The sequence below is a fragment of the Diachasma alloeum genome, unplaced genomic scaffold (genome assembly GCF_001412515.2).
Source record: "Diachasma alloeum isolate Michigan unplaced genomic scaffold, Dall2.0 Dall_scaffold_00210, whole genome shotgun sequence".
Lineage (NCBI taxonomy): Eukaryota > Metazoa > Arthropoda > Insecta > Hymenoptera > Braconidae > Diachasma > Diachasma alloeum.
Window position 1 is genome coordinate 1194491 of NW_021680375.1, and position 16596 is coordinate 1211086.

The 16596-nt window shown below is 33.6% G+C and overlaps 1 protein-coding gene across 1 annotated transcript; it reads left to right on the plus strand.

The window, feature by feature from the left end:
- Positions 1-277: 277 nt before the first annotated feature.
- LOC107036593 (actin-binding protein IPP) lies at positions 278-16596 on the plus strand. Its single transcript, XM_015254651.1, has 7 exons — positions 278-550; positions 2218-2746; positions 3642-3807; positions 5433-5779; positions 8017-8363; positions 10093-10313; positions 14817-16596. The coding sequence occupies exons 1-7, from the start codon at positions 481-483 to the stop codon at positions 15051-15053; spliced, it is 1917 nt and encodes a 638-aa protein (XP_015110137.1). The 5' UTR covers positions 278-480; the 3' UTR covers positions 15054-16596.

Below are 16596 nucleotides of genomic sequence, written 5' to 3' on the forward strand. Positions count from 1 at the left end.
AAGATAATTGCGTAATTACATAAATCTCAGTTTCAATTTCGGAGATTCGGTAATTAAACGTCAATTATCTCCGTAATCATGGAGTTGAGAGGAAAATGTCATTAAATATTTTTTGTGGGGAATTTTACGCTCTACAAAAAAGGCTCTCTTACTTCTTTTTGTCAAATCGATATTTACGGAGATAATTGGGGGAATGAGTGAGGATTCGGGTTTAATGGGGGAATCGATTTTTATTTCAGTTTGAAGACAACTTCACTCGTTCTAGAGTGGAGTTGTGTCCCTGGGTACATCTGTGGGTTGAGAAAGTGCAGCTGATATATGTCAATTGACTGAAGTAATGGATAATTGATTTTTCAAAAGAGCAAATTGAATTTTTTAAACGGTTTTTTCAAGTTTATGGGATTGACTTGAGACTGCTGAGGTTATAGTGAAGTTCAGGGGGTGATTTTCGTTGAGGATGAGCTCTGGGAAGTGGCAGTGATGCGGCTGAAGGGGAAAAATAACACAAAATCCTTCCAGAGTGTCTACAAAGTGCTGTCACGTATATGTCGTAAGTCGGGGGCTTAATTAATTCATTTGGGGTCATCTGGAGGCTCGGTTTTGGGGTTAATTGATGAGGTGGGAGGGGAGGAAGGGAATTGGGAGTGAAAGTGGGTGGGAAGTGGTGGAAATTTAGTTGGAAATGCATTTTTGTGAGTGGGGATTCAATTTTTTTTGTTGTTTCAGGTTTTTTGGGGGAATTTTTTTAGTTATCTTCGGAGTGAGGGGTTTAGGAGGAAATTTTGAGAGACATTTTTTGTTGGGAATTTTGTGAGCTACAAAAAAGGTTTTTTGACATTTTAGCGTACAGGGGCTCTGTTGGGAGATAAACGCATTTTTTGAGTGGGAATTTTGATTTTTTTAATCAATCTTAGTGATAATTGTTTTTATTATCTTCATTACGGGTGCTTTATGCTGGAAGAGAAATCCATATTTCGAGTGGAAGATTTTTAGTTTTTAAAATTAATTGTTAAATGCTTGTTTATCTCGGTAATAGATTTTAGAAGAGTTTTTAGAAGAATTTTTCATTGAGAATTTTAGGAACTAAAAAAAGCGCTCTTGATATTTTATTTTGGGAGCATTCTTTTGGAAGAAAAATTCATATTTCGAATGGGAGATTTTAACTCCAATAAAACAAAAAAATATTTTTGATTTTTTCAGAATCTCAATTGTGAATTGTTCAATTATCTCGATTCATTCAGTAATTTTTTTCCCTTCCATTAACGAACTATTTGGGAATAAAATATCAAGAGACTTTTTTTTAGTCCATAATACAAACAGAAATCGATAAAGTTACTCTCCATTAATGTACGAAAATTTCATACAAAAACCTCGTCAATTTTCTAGAAAATTTTATCAGATTTCTATTGAACTTTCTATGAATTTTTGGCCGATTTCATTTAAAAATTCAGCAGCTGATCTGTGCATTTTTTGTATAGAAATGTTCAGTAGAAAAAATCTAAAGAATTCAATTTTTCTACTCGAATATTTTCTATTGGAAAAAATTTAATAAAAATTTCACTAGAAATTCAATGGAATTTTCTATCGAATTAATTTCATTTTTTTAAATTTTCATTAGCAAATTCTATTGAAATTTTTCAATAGAATTCGTGAAAAACTATTTGAAATTTTAATGGAAATTCAATAGAATTTTCTATCGAATTCGCTGAATTTTTCTATGAAATTTTGTCGTCAGTGTTCTCACCCAATTAATTTCATTTTCTTTTATTTCCATTAGCAGCGAAATTTTTCAATAGAATTGGTGAAAAACTATTTGAAATTTTAATGGAATTTCAATAGAATTTTCTATCGAATTCTCTGGGTTTTCCATGGAATTTTTTGGCGCATGTTTTCACTCAATTAATTCCATTTTCTTTTATTTCCATTAGCAAATTCTATTGAAATTTATTAATAGAATTGGTGAAAAACTATTTGAAATGTTAATGGAAATTCAATAGAATTTTCCATCGAATTCGTTGAATTTTTCTCGGAAATTTCGTCAGTGTTACTCAATTCCATTTTCTTTCATTTCCATTAACAGAAAAATTTTTCAATATAATTGTCTAAAAACGAATTGAAATTTTAATGGAAATCCAATGGAATTTCCTGTCGAATTCGCTGAGTTTTTCCACGAAATTTTCGCACTCAATTAATTCCATTTTCCTCTATTTCCATCAGGAGCTGTCGACAAAGGGCAATTAGATGGTTTCATGGCTGATGGTGGGACCCAGCCACTGAAAAGTGGCCACAACTCCCAAGCAATGGGTTTCGCCTCTCAACCAGTTCGCCAGAGCACAGAAGTCACCAGTACAGTTTACGCTGTTGGTCAATACGCCCCCAAAGTCCTGAGGAATTTAAATGCCCAGAGATTGAAGAATCAGTTCAGCGATGTTGGCCTCATGGCTGGGGACAAGATAATCAGGGCACACAGGTCTGTCCTGGCAGCTGGGAGTGCCTACTTCAACGCAATGTTCACTGGGGGACTGGTGGAGGAGCAGCAGGAGCTCGTGGAAATTCACTCGATCTCTCCAAGTATTCTATCGATTCTCGTGGATTTTATCTACACGGGGAACGTCGATATTACTCAGGACAATGTGCAGGAGCTTTTTGCTGCTGCTGACATGCTGGAACTCGATGAGGTTGTTGCTGGGTGCATTGAGTATCTCAGGCAGCAGCTGCATTATTCAAATGCTTTGGGAATTTATAGGTGAGGAGGGAGGATTGGCTGGGGAGGGAGGGGATTTAGGGGAAAGGTCAAATGAAATTGTGAAGGAGGACATTTGCTGTGAAAAAATGTTCTCTGGGAGTTTCTCCCTATGGATACACAAGTACTCTGACCTTTTTTCTCCAGTGAAATGCTTTTCTACTTTTTTAGACGCACATCAGAGCTTTCATTCGAGCCTCATTTAAACCTAAGTTTCTGGACATTTTACAATAATTTTATTATTTCAACTTTGCAGATCTACATTTGAATCTTGATATTGAACTGTTAGAAAACATTTTAAAAATCGGAAAAAATTGGAAAGTTTACTTTTGAAGGAAGATGATGAAATAATTTAAAAATTGACATTTTGAAAATTACGCGGATTTTATATAAATAATTTATAAACAATCAATTTTCCACCATAACAATCATTTGTTTGGAATCGTAATAAATTTATTCATATCAAGAATTCTTCTAAAAATCGATTTTCTGCCTAAAAAAATTTGAATTTCAAAAAAGAGAACCTATTTGGAAGTAAATTGCTAATTTATTAGCAGCAATGGCTATATTTATTCATCAAAAAAATGCCATTGTCCACTTGTTATTCCAGTGAAATGCTTTTCTACTGTTGTAGTTGAACATCAGAGCTTTCATTCGAGCCCCGTTTGACCCTAAGATCCGGGCATTTTATTATTTGATTTTATTATTTCAACTTTGCAGGTCTGAATTTGAATCTTGATATTGAACTGTTAGAAAACATTTTAAAAATCGGAAAAAATTGGAAAGTTTACTTTTGAAGGAAGATTGATGAAATAATTGAATAATTAAAAAATTTCAATTTTGAAAATTACCAGGATTTTCTATAAATAAGTTATAAATTTATAATATTTTCTTACAGATTCGCTGAAGCTCATAATCGTTTGGAGTTGATGGAGACTGCCCTACGTTTCATTGAAGTCAATTTTCCTCAAGTATCGCAGGAGGAAGAATTCCTTGATCTGCCAAAGGAATATCTTATTCATTTTCTCAGGAGTGAATATATACACATCGACACTGAATTTCAGGTACTTAGTTTCACTGTTGATTGCTCAATAATTCCAATACTTCGGTTAAAGTTATAAGAAATCATAAAATATTTTTTCAGACAATTTATTTCCTTTTAAACCAAGTCTACTATTTTCTTCTAAACTTTGTAATTGTCGAGATGAATCTACGATTCTCAAATATTCCATTCATCGTCAATATCAGTCATCAAATCATTTCTATGACAATTAGTTTTCACGAAAAAGACAAATTTTTCTCCCTCGACATTTTTCTCTGAATTAATTCAGTAGCGAAGTGGTAAAACGGTTCAAGTTGACTTATCTCTTAGTTGAGTTTTTAAAGAATATCTCCGAATCTAAAGGAGATAATGTAATTTTCGTAATAACCTTTTTTCTAGAGCAAATTGAGTGCTACAAAAAGGTCTTCACAAACATTTAGCTATCTCCCTTAGATTCCGAGATATTCACTAAAAACTGGCCAATATTCAAAATCGACTTGAATCGTTTTACCACTTCGCTACATAATTTTAATCAATATTATCCCAAAAGATTTTTTTTGTTAAAATTCTTCTTAATATCTATAGTTAAAGCAATGGTTTTATTATTCATACTTTCGAGAGTCTAAACTTGATTTTCCATTTTGAAGAGATGAAAAAAATCGGGAGTCTACTTTCTGTCTACTTTCTGCGGAAGCGTTCCTCCTGATTATAATGAAACAACAAATTAGTAATAATTATAAATAATAATTTGGTGGTTTGGTTTGATGGTGATGATGAATTCTTTTCATTTTTTGGCTCAACTCGATTACCCGTCCTCGAAATAATTGAATTAAGGCCCGGGTGTACTATCTTTCGAATGTTATCTGGATTTTTTCTATCTTTCGAAATCCAAAATTGTCAATTGAGTGGTACATCATGTAGAAATTCCCAAAAATTATGATAGAATGATAAAAAAAAATTGAAAAAATTCTGAACTTTTTCAAAGAGCGTTTTTAATTGAGATTCAGAATGAGTTGAAAAAAGTGGAAATTACAAATATCTGATTCGCTGTGGCAAATTATCTATTAGCTGTCATTTTCCATGGTAGATAACAAAACACTAACTCCTCATGGGAAGTGACTGCTAGGTATCTCAATTTTCAAAACAGTGGTATGTAGCCATCTGCCATTTTTATTTGATAAAAGTGTGATCAAAAAATTCTCCAAAATATTACAACTTTTTTCAAAGAGCCTTTTCCGTAATAAATGTCTCTGTGCAGTGTGGGAAAAGATTTACGAAATCAGTCTGCCACCTGCATGATATTGGGTGACGGGCCGCTATTTGTCAGCGTAAATCAGATACATTTTTTAATTTCTTGTTCTTCACCTTATTCTGAATATAAATTAAAAATGCTCTTTGAAAAAATTAAGAATTATTTCTACTTTTTTTTTATTATTCATTCATAATTTTCCAAAACTTCTGCATGATGCAGGACTTAATTGACAATTTCAGATGACAGAAGATGAAAAAAAACATTGAGATAACATTCGAAAGATAGTACACTCGGGCCTTAAATTCATACTAGATCGAAAAACAATAAAAAAGCGTTCCCCATGATTCCAATGAAACACAAAAATGATTATAATTTTTCATTTTCTACATTTGAAGGTCTTCCAAGCAGCCTACAACTGGATAACCCACGACGTTCCCACTCGTCGCTGCTACGTATTCGAAATTCTCAGTCACATAAGGCTCCGATTGTGTTCACTGAGTCGTTTAGAGTCCATCATTCTCGATTGCAAGGACGCCAGTCTCATCGTAGCCCTCAGATCAATTCAGAAGGATTTAATATCGAACAAGGGATGCTTGGTGCCCCTCAGGGCACAGCCACGAATCTGTGCCAAGAAAAATATTCTCGTCATCGGTGGATCCAAGAGGGAACACACTGCTGACAGCTGGGCACGAGATGCTGAGTCTACTTATGAAACTATTGAAAAATATGATACTTTTACTGGGTGAGCATTAATTTTACATATATTCCAGTTTGATTATTTTTTTCTGTTTGAAACTTCTTCAGATTAATTCTCATATTTTCTCATTCGAGAGTTTTTGAAGGATTTTTTTTAATCTAATGAACACGAGAGATTTTTAAAAATTTCCAAAGTTGTTTTTATAATAGAAAATAAAAAGTTGAAAAGAGGAAACAATGTGAGACTTTTTTTGTAGCTAGTAAAATTTTCAATGAAAAATGTTTCATGATATTTTGAAATTAGAAAAGAATATGAAAAAATTGTTGAGGATAGTTTGTGGATAATTTTAAGGGTGCCAAGTGAATTTGGCGATGACCTTGAAAATTGACATTCACCAACAAAGTTATAATTTTTTTAATTAATAGTATTAGACAGATGGTGAACATCGGTGACAATTTTAAAATTTTAGAACTTATGGATATCGAGAAATTAAATAAACAAAATCAGTCTTATACACGGCCTCTTATGAAGTTTTGATTAAATTGAACGTTTCAACCTCCTAGGAACTCAAGAAAAATTTGGAAAAATTTGAAGATATGGGGAATGATGTGTTCAATATGATGGCAACAAAAAACAATGGGGTACCGGGGTGAATAAGAGAGATATTTCAACCCGCCGTACCCATTTGATCCCATGCTTTCTCGAGGTTCGTCACGCGAAATAGAGGATTTTCCGCATTTATTTTCTCGATGTCTAGTTCCGGTTGCGGGTTTGAAATTTCGTCGGATGGATGAATACATATTTCTCCAATGATGGAGGGGAAGAAAAAATTTTTTTTGAATATTTTTTCAAATTCACTTGGCACCCTTAAATCCATGAAAGAAGAAATCCATCGGTTCTCCAGATATTGACGATAGATGGCTTTTCCCAGGTTCGGCTATGGTTAAAAGGTAACAGAGGACCTCCTTTTTTTGGGAAATTTTCAAACAGATTAATGTGCTTTGATTTTGAAAAGTATCGAAAATTTTTGGTAGATAATTTGTTCAAAAATTTGAAAAATAAGCGGCTTTCTACAGCCAGGGTAATAAGGATAATAAGGTCAGGGTCTCATCATCCGCTCTCTCACAAGTGGTTGTGGGCTGCTGGTTTAGTATATAAAAGGTTCCAAACTTGCAGATTTTTGAATGGGGTTCGTCAAGTGGTATAAAGGGTCACGAGGGTCACTCTTGAGTGTTGTGCTAGACCTCCTAGCGGCTCACATCAAAAGCCAATTGAGAGGAAACGAACCCCCAGATTTTTGTATTAATTTTTGTCACGGAATTCTATGGATCAATTTTTTAGTCAAAAAACTCGTGCAAATTGGGAGAAAAAACAGTTTATGTTTTCTGAAAGCGAAAATCTTCAGTATTTTTTTTTCAATTCGTCAATTTTTCAATCCAATGAATTGTCTTTCATTATTTCTCTAGTAAAATTGGAAAATACTCCAAGTTAAATGTAAATTCTTTCTCCATTTACGGAAGTATCTTCGGAGCGACTGACTCGGAGAAAAAATACTAAAAGACATTTTTTGTAGCTTACGAAATTCCTAATGAAAAATATCCTTCGATATCTCCTGAAATTCTCAATTCATTTGCGTCAAAAAATTGTCACAAATTTTCTTTAGAATTCTGAAAATTCCCAGTGCAACACTAGTGAAGAATGGAAATTCCGACAGAGAACTTAACTCTGATGTTTAACTACAACCGTTCAAAATTATTTCAACGAAAAAAAATTGAGAACTACTTGCACTGTTGAAAATTTTTAAATTCAAGTAACAGCATCTCAATTGTGGATTATCACGTACATTTGGAAAATTCAACCAAAGTGAGTTCTATGGCAGCTTCAATTTTCCATCTGATTGTGAAAATGGAACATTACATTCAATTGAATCTTCAATAGATCGAGAGCTCAAAAAAATAGCTGCCCGAATAATCACAATTTGCAACAGTTATCATTACCCTAGCCAGAAAATCGGAATTCCATTCAACATGAAAGAAATTAACAGATTCGCAAATACCGAAGTGCCTAGAAATTCTTGTAAATTTATCGTTGTTAAAAATTAAATATTTTTCCTATAAATACCAAGAGCAATTGTCTGCTCGTCTGGATATCGTCAAAAATGTATTTAATGTATTTTGACATTTTCTCCCAAACCCATTAATTCCCTCGACAATTCCACAATTAAATCTCTTGAATTTCTCAAAAAATTGAATTAATCCCCCGACATTTCGGATTAATTACAGACAATGGAGTGAAGTGGCGCCAATAACAATCGGCCGAATCCTCCCAGGTGTTGCCCTGCTCGACGGAAAGGTGTACGTCGTGGGTGGTGAACTAGAATCATGTATAATAGCCAATGGCGAGTGTTATGACCCCAGGGACAACGTTTGGACATCGATTGCCTGCATGGTGGAGCCCAGATGTGAATTCGGCCTGTGTGCCCTGGACAATCGCCTGTATGCATTCGGTGGATGGGTAGGAGAGGACATTGGAGGCTCCATTGAAACGTACGATCCAATAAATAATAGTTGGACGCTGCATGGGGAACTCCCCGAGCCTAGATTCAGCATGGGAGTCGTTGCTTATGAAGGTCAATATGTTTGCTGCACCATTTTTTATCATTCTGAGATTAATTGAATTGATAAACCCTAGATTGGTCACCAGATGAGGGAAACCCCGCTGCGTGTCGTTTTTCGTTAATTACAATTGACTCGACAATGGGATTAAAAATCCCTTGACTGAGGTTTCGGATGGTTAAAAAAACAATAAAAATGCATAAATTAGAGTAATATCTTAATATTTCACAGAAATGTCGGCAATTAAAAGAATAGGTACAATGGAATAGGTACAATGGGCAAACGGATGAAAAAATCATTTAAAAGGTTGGACTGTCCAATTGAAATATAATTTTGTGCCTCGAGATATTTTTTAATGTTGTTTTATCCCAAATAGGATACTCACGATGTAATTAGTTCGGATGTAACCTTTCTATATCATTCAAATCACGAGACGAGGATAGGGACATGTGTCAAACGTGCATGCGGACAAATGAGCGAGCGTAGGGACATGGGACTGTCCACGTTTATGGACGATTATTCATTAAAAAATAGTAATTATCATGATTAATATAAGTGAATTCTAATTCTAAAGTTTTTACTTTCTGATATCCAATTTAAAACATCGCATCTTTACACTCATTTCAATAGAAATATTGGACTAATGATGTGTTCACCTCAGCTACACGAGCGTAGGATTATTTACCTTAGTAATACTCAACTGCGTCATAAATCATTGGAGTAGGATTTTTTTCAGATTTTACAAATCATTAAAAATAATTTTTAAAAACTGTAAAAATTCATACTTGAATGATTCACAATGTACTTTAATTTAAACAATTTGAAAAAATTTTCATCTGTAGCAATTTCGAGAAAAAACAATCCAAACCCCTAAAAAATAAGGATTTTCAGAAAGCCTTATTTAGTTATATTTATGCATATATTCTGAAAGTGTAAAACAAAATTCAAGTTAATCGATTGAGAATTGCTTCATGAGGACACTTTTGAAGATTCTTATTGTAAAAAATAGGAAGACCTAATGTTTTCTTATGTTTTTACATTAAAACTGAAGTAGTAAACTCATCAGCACAATGAAGGAAGTCCTTGCGAATAAATTCACTTTATCGCGTATTTTATTTGTTCTCTTAAACATGAACACAAAAAAACATAGGAAAAATTTGAAGAGATTGTAATGTTGAAGAGTTTACTCATCGAAGAATTCTTATCTAAAATGTTCGAGTCCTCTGAGTGCCTCTCAAGTGCAAATCTCGAGTGAACAAGAATTTTAACATCAATCAATTCGATAAATAAGTCCAATGGTGAAGTGGTAAATGTAGTAAAAAGTCCAAAGAGACATTTTTAATAATTTTAAAATTATTTTGGAAGGAATGTTATTGGGGACTTTATGTCAAAGAACATCTATTGTGGTAAGAAAAAATAAGAATAAAACAGATTTTCTGCGAATTTCGGCTGATCTTGTCAGCAAGATAATTTGATTCTCAGCATTTATCAAGTCTTTAATTTATTTGAATGAACACAACAAGAATAAATTACTTAAATTCTCTTATGGTGAAATTTTTTGTTCTTCAATTTGTTCAATTTTTCTCAATTACTGATTATTTTTTGTCTCTGGTAATTGATGAATTCGGAAATTTAACAATTTTTTATGTAAAAAAATAATTTTACGAATTTTTAAAATTATTTGTGTTAAAAAAATCGAGGAAAATTACTAAACAACTGGTTCTCTGGTATTTTCTGTTTTAGGATTGATTTACGTCGTTGGAGGATGCACCCACGACAGTAGGCACAGACAAGACGTCATGAGCTACAATCCAGTGACTGGAGAGTGGAACCACCTTGCGTCGATGTTGACCCCACGTTCACAGATGGGGATTACTATTTTAGATGGTTATATTTACGTTGTTGGAGGGATGAATAAGAATCAAGAGGTTCTGACGTCCGTCGAACGATATTCCTTCGAAAAGGTGAGGAGTCATTGCATTTTCTTGGGAAATTTGGAGGGCTAAGAAAAGATCTTATGGCATTTTTTCTCGAAACCTCTCCATTTGTTAGATATTCAGTAAATTAGTTGGGAAGAGAGAGAATTAAATTATTCCTTTTCAACTTGAGTAGCTATGATTATTCTGCCAATATTTTGGGAATGAAGAGGTTGAAAACATGAATATGAATTTGTCTCCAAATTTTATTCAGCCACTAATTTGCAAACATATTTTGAATCATGAGGTTCAGAGGAATGTCATATTAAGGGCTAGTTGGGAAGAGATAGATTTAAAATATTCATGTCCAACTGAAAAGTTTTTATTATTCGGCGAATATTTTTTGGAATGAACGGTTGAAAACAATTTCCGAAAGTTTTATGTCAAAAATTGAAAGTTACACGAAAACTTTCGACGTAAATTTTGCTATCTTCCATCAATTCTGGGATATAGATAAAAGACAGGGATGGCCATCAATCTTCTGATTCTTTTAATATTGCAGAATCGGAATTCTTCAATATTAAAAGAATTTCCGAGTTACATTGATTAACGTTTAAATATACTAATCGAAATTCAAAAATAGTAAAATAATTGATAATCTAAATTTTAAATTGATGATGAATTAAATATTTTACAATATGGAACTGTAAATTTTTTATTAAGTGAATAATTCGGAATTTACGCATTTAAATTGATGATTCCGTCACTAATTGAAATGTAAGAGTGATATTAACGAATTGACTACTTCATAATTTAACAGTAATTCAGTAGCTAGTTTTTGTTGAAACCTTTTTTGTAGAAAAAACCTTTTTTGTATTTGAAGTAGATCAAAAACTGGCTGAAAGTCAAAATCGACTCAAGGCCCGAGTGTACTCTCTTTCGAATGTTATCTGGATTTTTTTTATCTTTCGTAATCCAAAATTGTCAATTGAGTGGTACATCATGTAGAACTTTCCAAAAATTATGAATAGAATGATAAAAAAAACAGAAAAAATTCTGAACTTTTTCAAAGAGCGTTTTTAATTGAGATTCAGAATGAGTTGAAAAAAGTGGAAATTACAAATATCTGATTCGCTGTGGCAAATTATCTATTAGCTGTCATTTTCCATGGTGGATAACAAAACACTAACTCTCATGGGAAGTGACAGCTAGGTATCTCAATTTTCAAAACAGTGGTATGTAGTCATCGGCCATTTTTATGTGATAAAAGTGTGATTAAAAAATTCTCGAAAATATTACAACTTTTTTCAAAGAGCCTTTTCCGTAATAAATGTCTGTGTGCAGTGTGGGAAAAGATTTACGAAATCAGTCTTCCCCCTGCATGATATTGGGTGACAGGCCGCCATTTGTCACCGTAAATCAGATACATTTTTCAATTTCTTGTTATTCAACTTATTCTGAATATAAATTAAAAATGCTCTTTGAAAAAATTACGAATTTTTTCTACTTTTTTTTATTATTCATTCATGATTTTTCAAAACTTCTGCATGATGCAGGACTCAATTGACAATTTCAGATGGCGAAAGATGAAAAAAATAAGCGAGATAATACTGAATTATAATTTATTGAAATGGATGTCGCTGATAAAAAATTCACTTCAAAGCGGAAAAATTCTGGAAAAACGATGGATTGAAGTGGGGAAATCATGCCCCCCCCAATGATGTTGATATCTGATCCATTGACTTCAATTGAACGTCGTCATAAGCCACTTGAAATCATTAAAGTTCTCACAATCATTCGTGCAATCTCTGCAATGTCGTGAGCACGTTCGAGATATTCAAATCAAAGATTCGATTTTATCACGCGATCTGTGAATGGGTGATTCCCGAACGGCGATGAAATGTCATGACATTGAGTGAGAATCACAAGCTCACAAGAGAAAAGACAATTTCTTTCAATGAGAAAATTGAGTTTTTATCAATTCTATTTCTCCAGTCGAGAGATATTTGTTGTTGGAATTTTTTTTAATGTTAAAACTCTCTTCTGACATTTTTTTTTCATCTGCGTCAATCCCAGCTCTTGAGAACTTCACGTTATTAGCAGAATTACATAAATTGAAATTCTTTTCTCAAGAGTAATGGAATTGTTTGCATGAACATCAACTTTACGAGAACATTTCGAAGGAATTCTTTTATTGCTCATAAAATTTTCAGCAAAGAACATTTCCTTTTGTTTTTACGAGGTTTGAGGGGTTTGAGTCGATGCCTCCAATTCATTTTAAGATTATTTCGATAACTACATTGTTGACAATTGTTTTACTGAAATTTCCGCTAGAGTTCTTAGAAATTTTTGTCAAGTGACAGTTGCACTGGAATTTTGTGGAATTTCGTCATCATAAATTCGTCATTTGATGGAGAAATCAGTGAAGCCTGTAAATCTTACTTTGATTATTTCATGAAAGTCAATAGAAATCAGAAAAAATCTGGTAAAAAAAGTGGAAATCGTCTACCATTTGGTCGGTGTCTACCCATTGGTCTGTTTACCCTAGTCGAGTTTTCTTGAAATTCGTTGCTGTTTTGAATAACGTTCACATTCATCCCGAGGGTACAGTGACTTCAACTGGTTCCAGAAAAATTCTCATAGTTTAGTTGATGTCAGGACGTAAATTGAAGATCACCTCGATAACCATCGATTTCACAAGAAAAAGTCATAAAACTTTGTAGCTCATAAAATGACCAACAATAAATGTTTCCCGACATTTTTTGATACATCCACTCGTCCCTCAGATGCTCCAACTTGTCAAAAAACTCTGAAATGAGGCCAGACACTTTAGGAGCCATTCAAATATTACGTCCGACGTTTTTTGGACATTTTAGAACTCTGCTCCTCTGTCAGAAACATGGAGCCCCCCTTGTATATTACGTCACAAAATTCACGACCTCCCGCCGCTCTTGTTATGCTGAATTTTTCAGTTACTTTATAAAATTGAAACTGAACAAATTAGAATAAGAAAAAGAAGGCAAATGCTCAGGCGAACAATTAAAACTTTTTGCGATGTTCATCGAACATTTCGTAAGGTAAATGATCCTACGCTCGTGTAGCTAAGGTGAACACATCGGTAGTCCAATATTTCTATTGAAATGAGTGTAAAGATGCGATGTTTTAAATTAAATATAAGAAAGTAAAAACTTCAGAATTAGAATTCACTTATATTAATCATGATGGTTCTAGGAGAAAAGTTCCCCGGAAAATCGTGCCCGGAAAATCGTACCCGGCAAAATGTTCCCCATTTCTTTTTTTTCTGTCTCAATCCTTGAAAAGTTCCTCTTTTTTTCCCGGCCTCAATCCTCGTTTTGTTTGCATTCTTATTCCTCTGAATGGCCAGTGTTTACTCCACAGTGTGACAAATAAAATCACACATCATGTGTGTGTGTGTGTGTTTTATTTATCAGTGTGATAAATAAAATTTTTTCTCCTTCAACTTGGGCAGTTGTCGTTTTTTTTTATTGCAAAGAAAAGTCTTGTTGTTGGGGAATATTTTTCTGGGGAACAAATTTTCTGGGGAACGATTTTCCGGGGAACAAGTATCCGGTAATAATTTGTCGCCATGCACGTTTGACACATGTCCCTATCCTCGTCTCGTGATTTGAATGATATGGAAAGGTTACATCCGAACTAATTACATCGTGAGTATCCTATTTGGGATAAAACAACATTAAAAAATATCTCGAGGCACAAAATTATATTTCAATTGGACAGTCCAACTTTTTAAATGATTTTTTACCCGTTTAGTCCGTCACCAGTTGACAGTTGGTTGCAAAACGAACATAGGATCGATGCCATTTCCGTTGTACCTATTCTTTTAATTGCCGACATTTCTGTGAGATATTACTATAATTTATGCATTTTTATTGTTTTTTTAACCATCCGAAAACTCAGTCAAGGGATTTTCAATCCCATTTTACTATTAGAACGGAGATATCAGCATTTTAAAATTGTGAGTTTCTTAACTTGCGACTTAAGAATTCACTTCATCGTAGCACCAGTTGATGTGGATGGGATTTCTCTCTCTTATTCTTCAATAAATCACTGTTCATTGGTGTCTGTAACTTTCCTTATTAACTAAAATAATAACTTCAATCGTAGTTCACTCTTGATCGACTTTTGGGACTGTCAAAATGATTAAAATGTGATAGCTGACGACATCTGAACAAGCATAGAGACAGGGACGAGCGTAGGTACATATACTTTAACTCATTAAATTGCTGTTATCACAGCATTTCGAAATGCTCCTTTGGGGAACTGGAACTGCTGAAACATTTGTTTTTATTCACGAAAAAAGAGGATGTGAGCAAAATTGCATTTGCGATTTCGTCGATTAAAAATGGACAAAAAAATTCTGTGACATCCCCTTTCTGTCAGAAAGCGTCGCAAACTACAGGTCCCCTACCCCATAATCATGTAATGTAATATTTGAATGCTTCCTGAAACTAAAAATTAGAGCAGCCAAATGATAAAATTAAATTTCGTTTGGAAATTTCAATGCTTCAGAATAAATGGACAGCAGTCGCTCCAATGAACATGGGACGCTCCTATCCTGCAGTGGCAGCTGCTGATGGCCGTCTGTACGTAATCGGTGGTGATCAATCACGTGAAATTAATTTCTATCGTACACAAATCACAATATCAACTGTCGAGTGTTACGATCCAAGTACAAACACGTGGAGTGAGTGTGCATCATTACCAACGAGTCGTGGTGAGGCTGCTGCTATAATAGCACCATTCTGATCTTTCAGATCAATATTTTTATCATTTTTTGGTAATTTGAATCCAAAATATGGTTAAGATTTAATCAAAAAATGACGAAAATCGATGGAATTTATTGAGTGTGTAGATTAACTAAACACTTTACGATAAATTGTGATACTCGAACATATTATTTTCTTCTTTTTTTAAAATGAATTTAATGTCTTGTTGTATTTATTATATTCTATTCGATGCTTGAAGTAGTGTTTAATGAGTTTAATCAGTTATTGAGTGGTGAAAGACAGGAGATTATTTGTAAATATTTAGGGAAGTGGTGGATGTGCAGAAATATCTCAGAATACTTCTTTTGCGGAGCAGAAAATTTCCAACATAGAATGTTTCTGATGCTTTCGACGTGTTCATCCAATTATCTGGATAATTACTGTAATTATCAAAAAATGTCAGAAAACCTTTTTTGTTGGAAATTTCACGCTTCACAAAAAAGGATTAATGACTTTTTTGGATTAATCCACTTGTTTTTGAGACATCTGCAGGAGAAGATGAATAGAACTTTTCAATTTATCTCCTGTTATCATTTCGCCACTGAAATATAATTATTTGCCTGCTCCATGGCCTCTGAATTTATAATTGGGAACTTATCAGTACGTGAGGCTTTTGTTATCAGTGACAGTGAATTTTTAAGACGTAGAAACAAATTAAAAAAGCGGTTTTAGGAATTCAATTTTTCTTCTTGGGGAAAAAAAATCTTGAATTTTGTTGTTTGCGAGAATTTAATCTTAAACTTTGATTTTATCAAGACTTCTTGAAAGGATCGTTGCAATAACATTGACAAAACCGTAATTTCCGGGGGGAGAGGAATTTTTTAATTGCATTCACCGATGACATCAACTGATTATCGATTTTCTTTGATTACAATCGTCTCCACGATAATTTCAAGAAAATAAAAATTGCGAGTGTCACAATGAAATGCAGAAAATGGACTCTAAAACTTGAAAGACCACGAAATAAAAATTTTTATATCTCTCTTTGCGATAATCTTCTTTTCCTGGTTTCTGTGACTCATGGGGAATGACTCATCAATTGTCAATACTCGACTGCAATTTCATTCGTGATTTGTGCAAATGGATAAACCGGTAGATTTCAGTTATTCTGAAAGTGATTTTCAATGTTTCATCATTCGATGTTATTCCCTGTGCCATCACCTCTGAGTAATCAAATGAGGAATAAATTGATGGCTGTGTCTAGGATATAATGCTTAATCGCTTCTAATGATTGTCTTTGGCATGATATTGCCATGAGACTGTGGAGTTAGTTCTTTGGACCAAAAATCTTTGAATTACAAATTGACTCATTCTCTTCAATTTATAAATCCATCAATTTATTTTTGAACGAGAAAAATTATGGGTTTCAGTTTATAATCGCGACCTTTAATTAATTAATTTGAGAATTGTGGCTGGGGGACGGCTCATGAATTTAAAGCTCGTTCATTCAGCTCATATACATTAAGGTGTTTCGTGTGAAAAGTCAAAATAATGAAAACAAATTAGAAAATTCATAGGAGAAA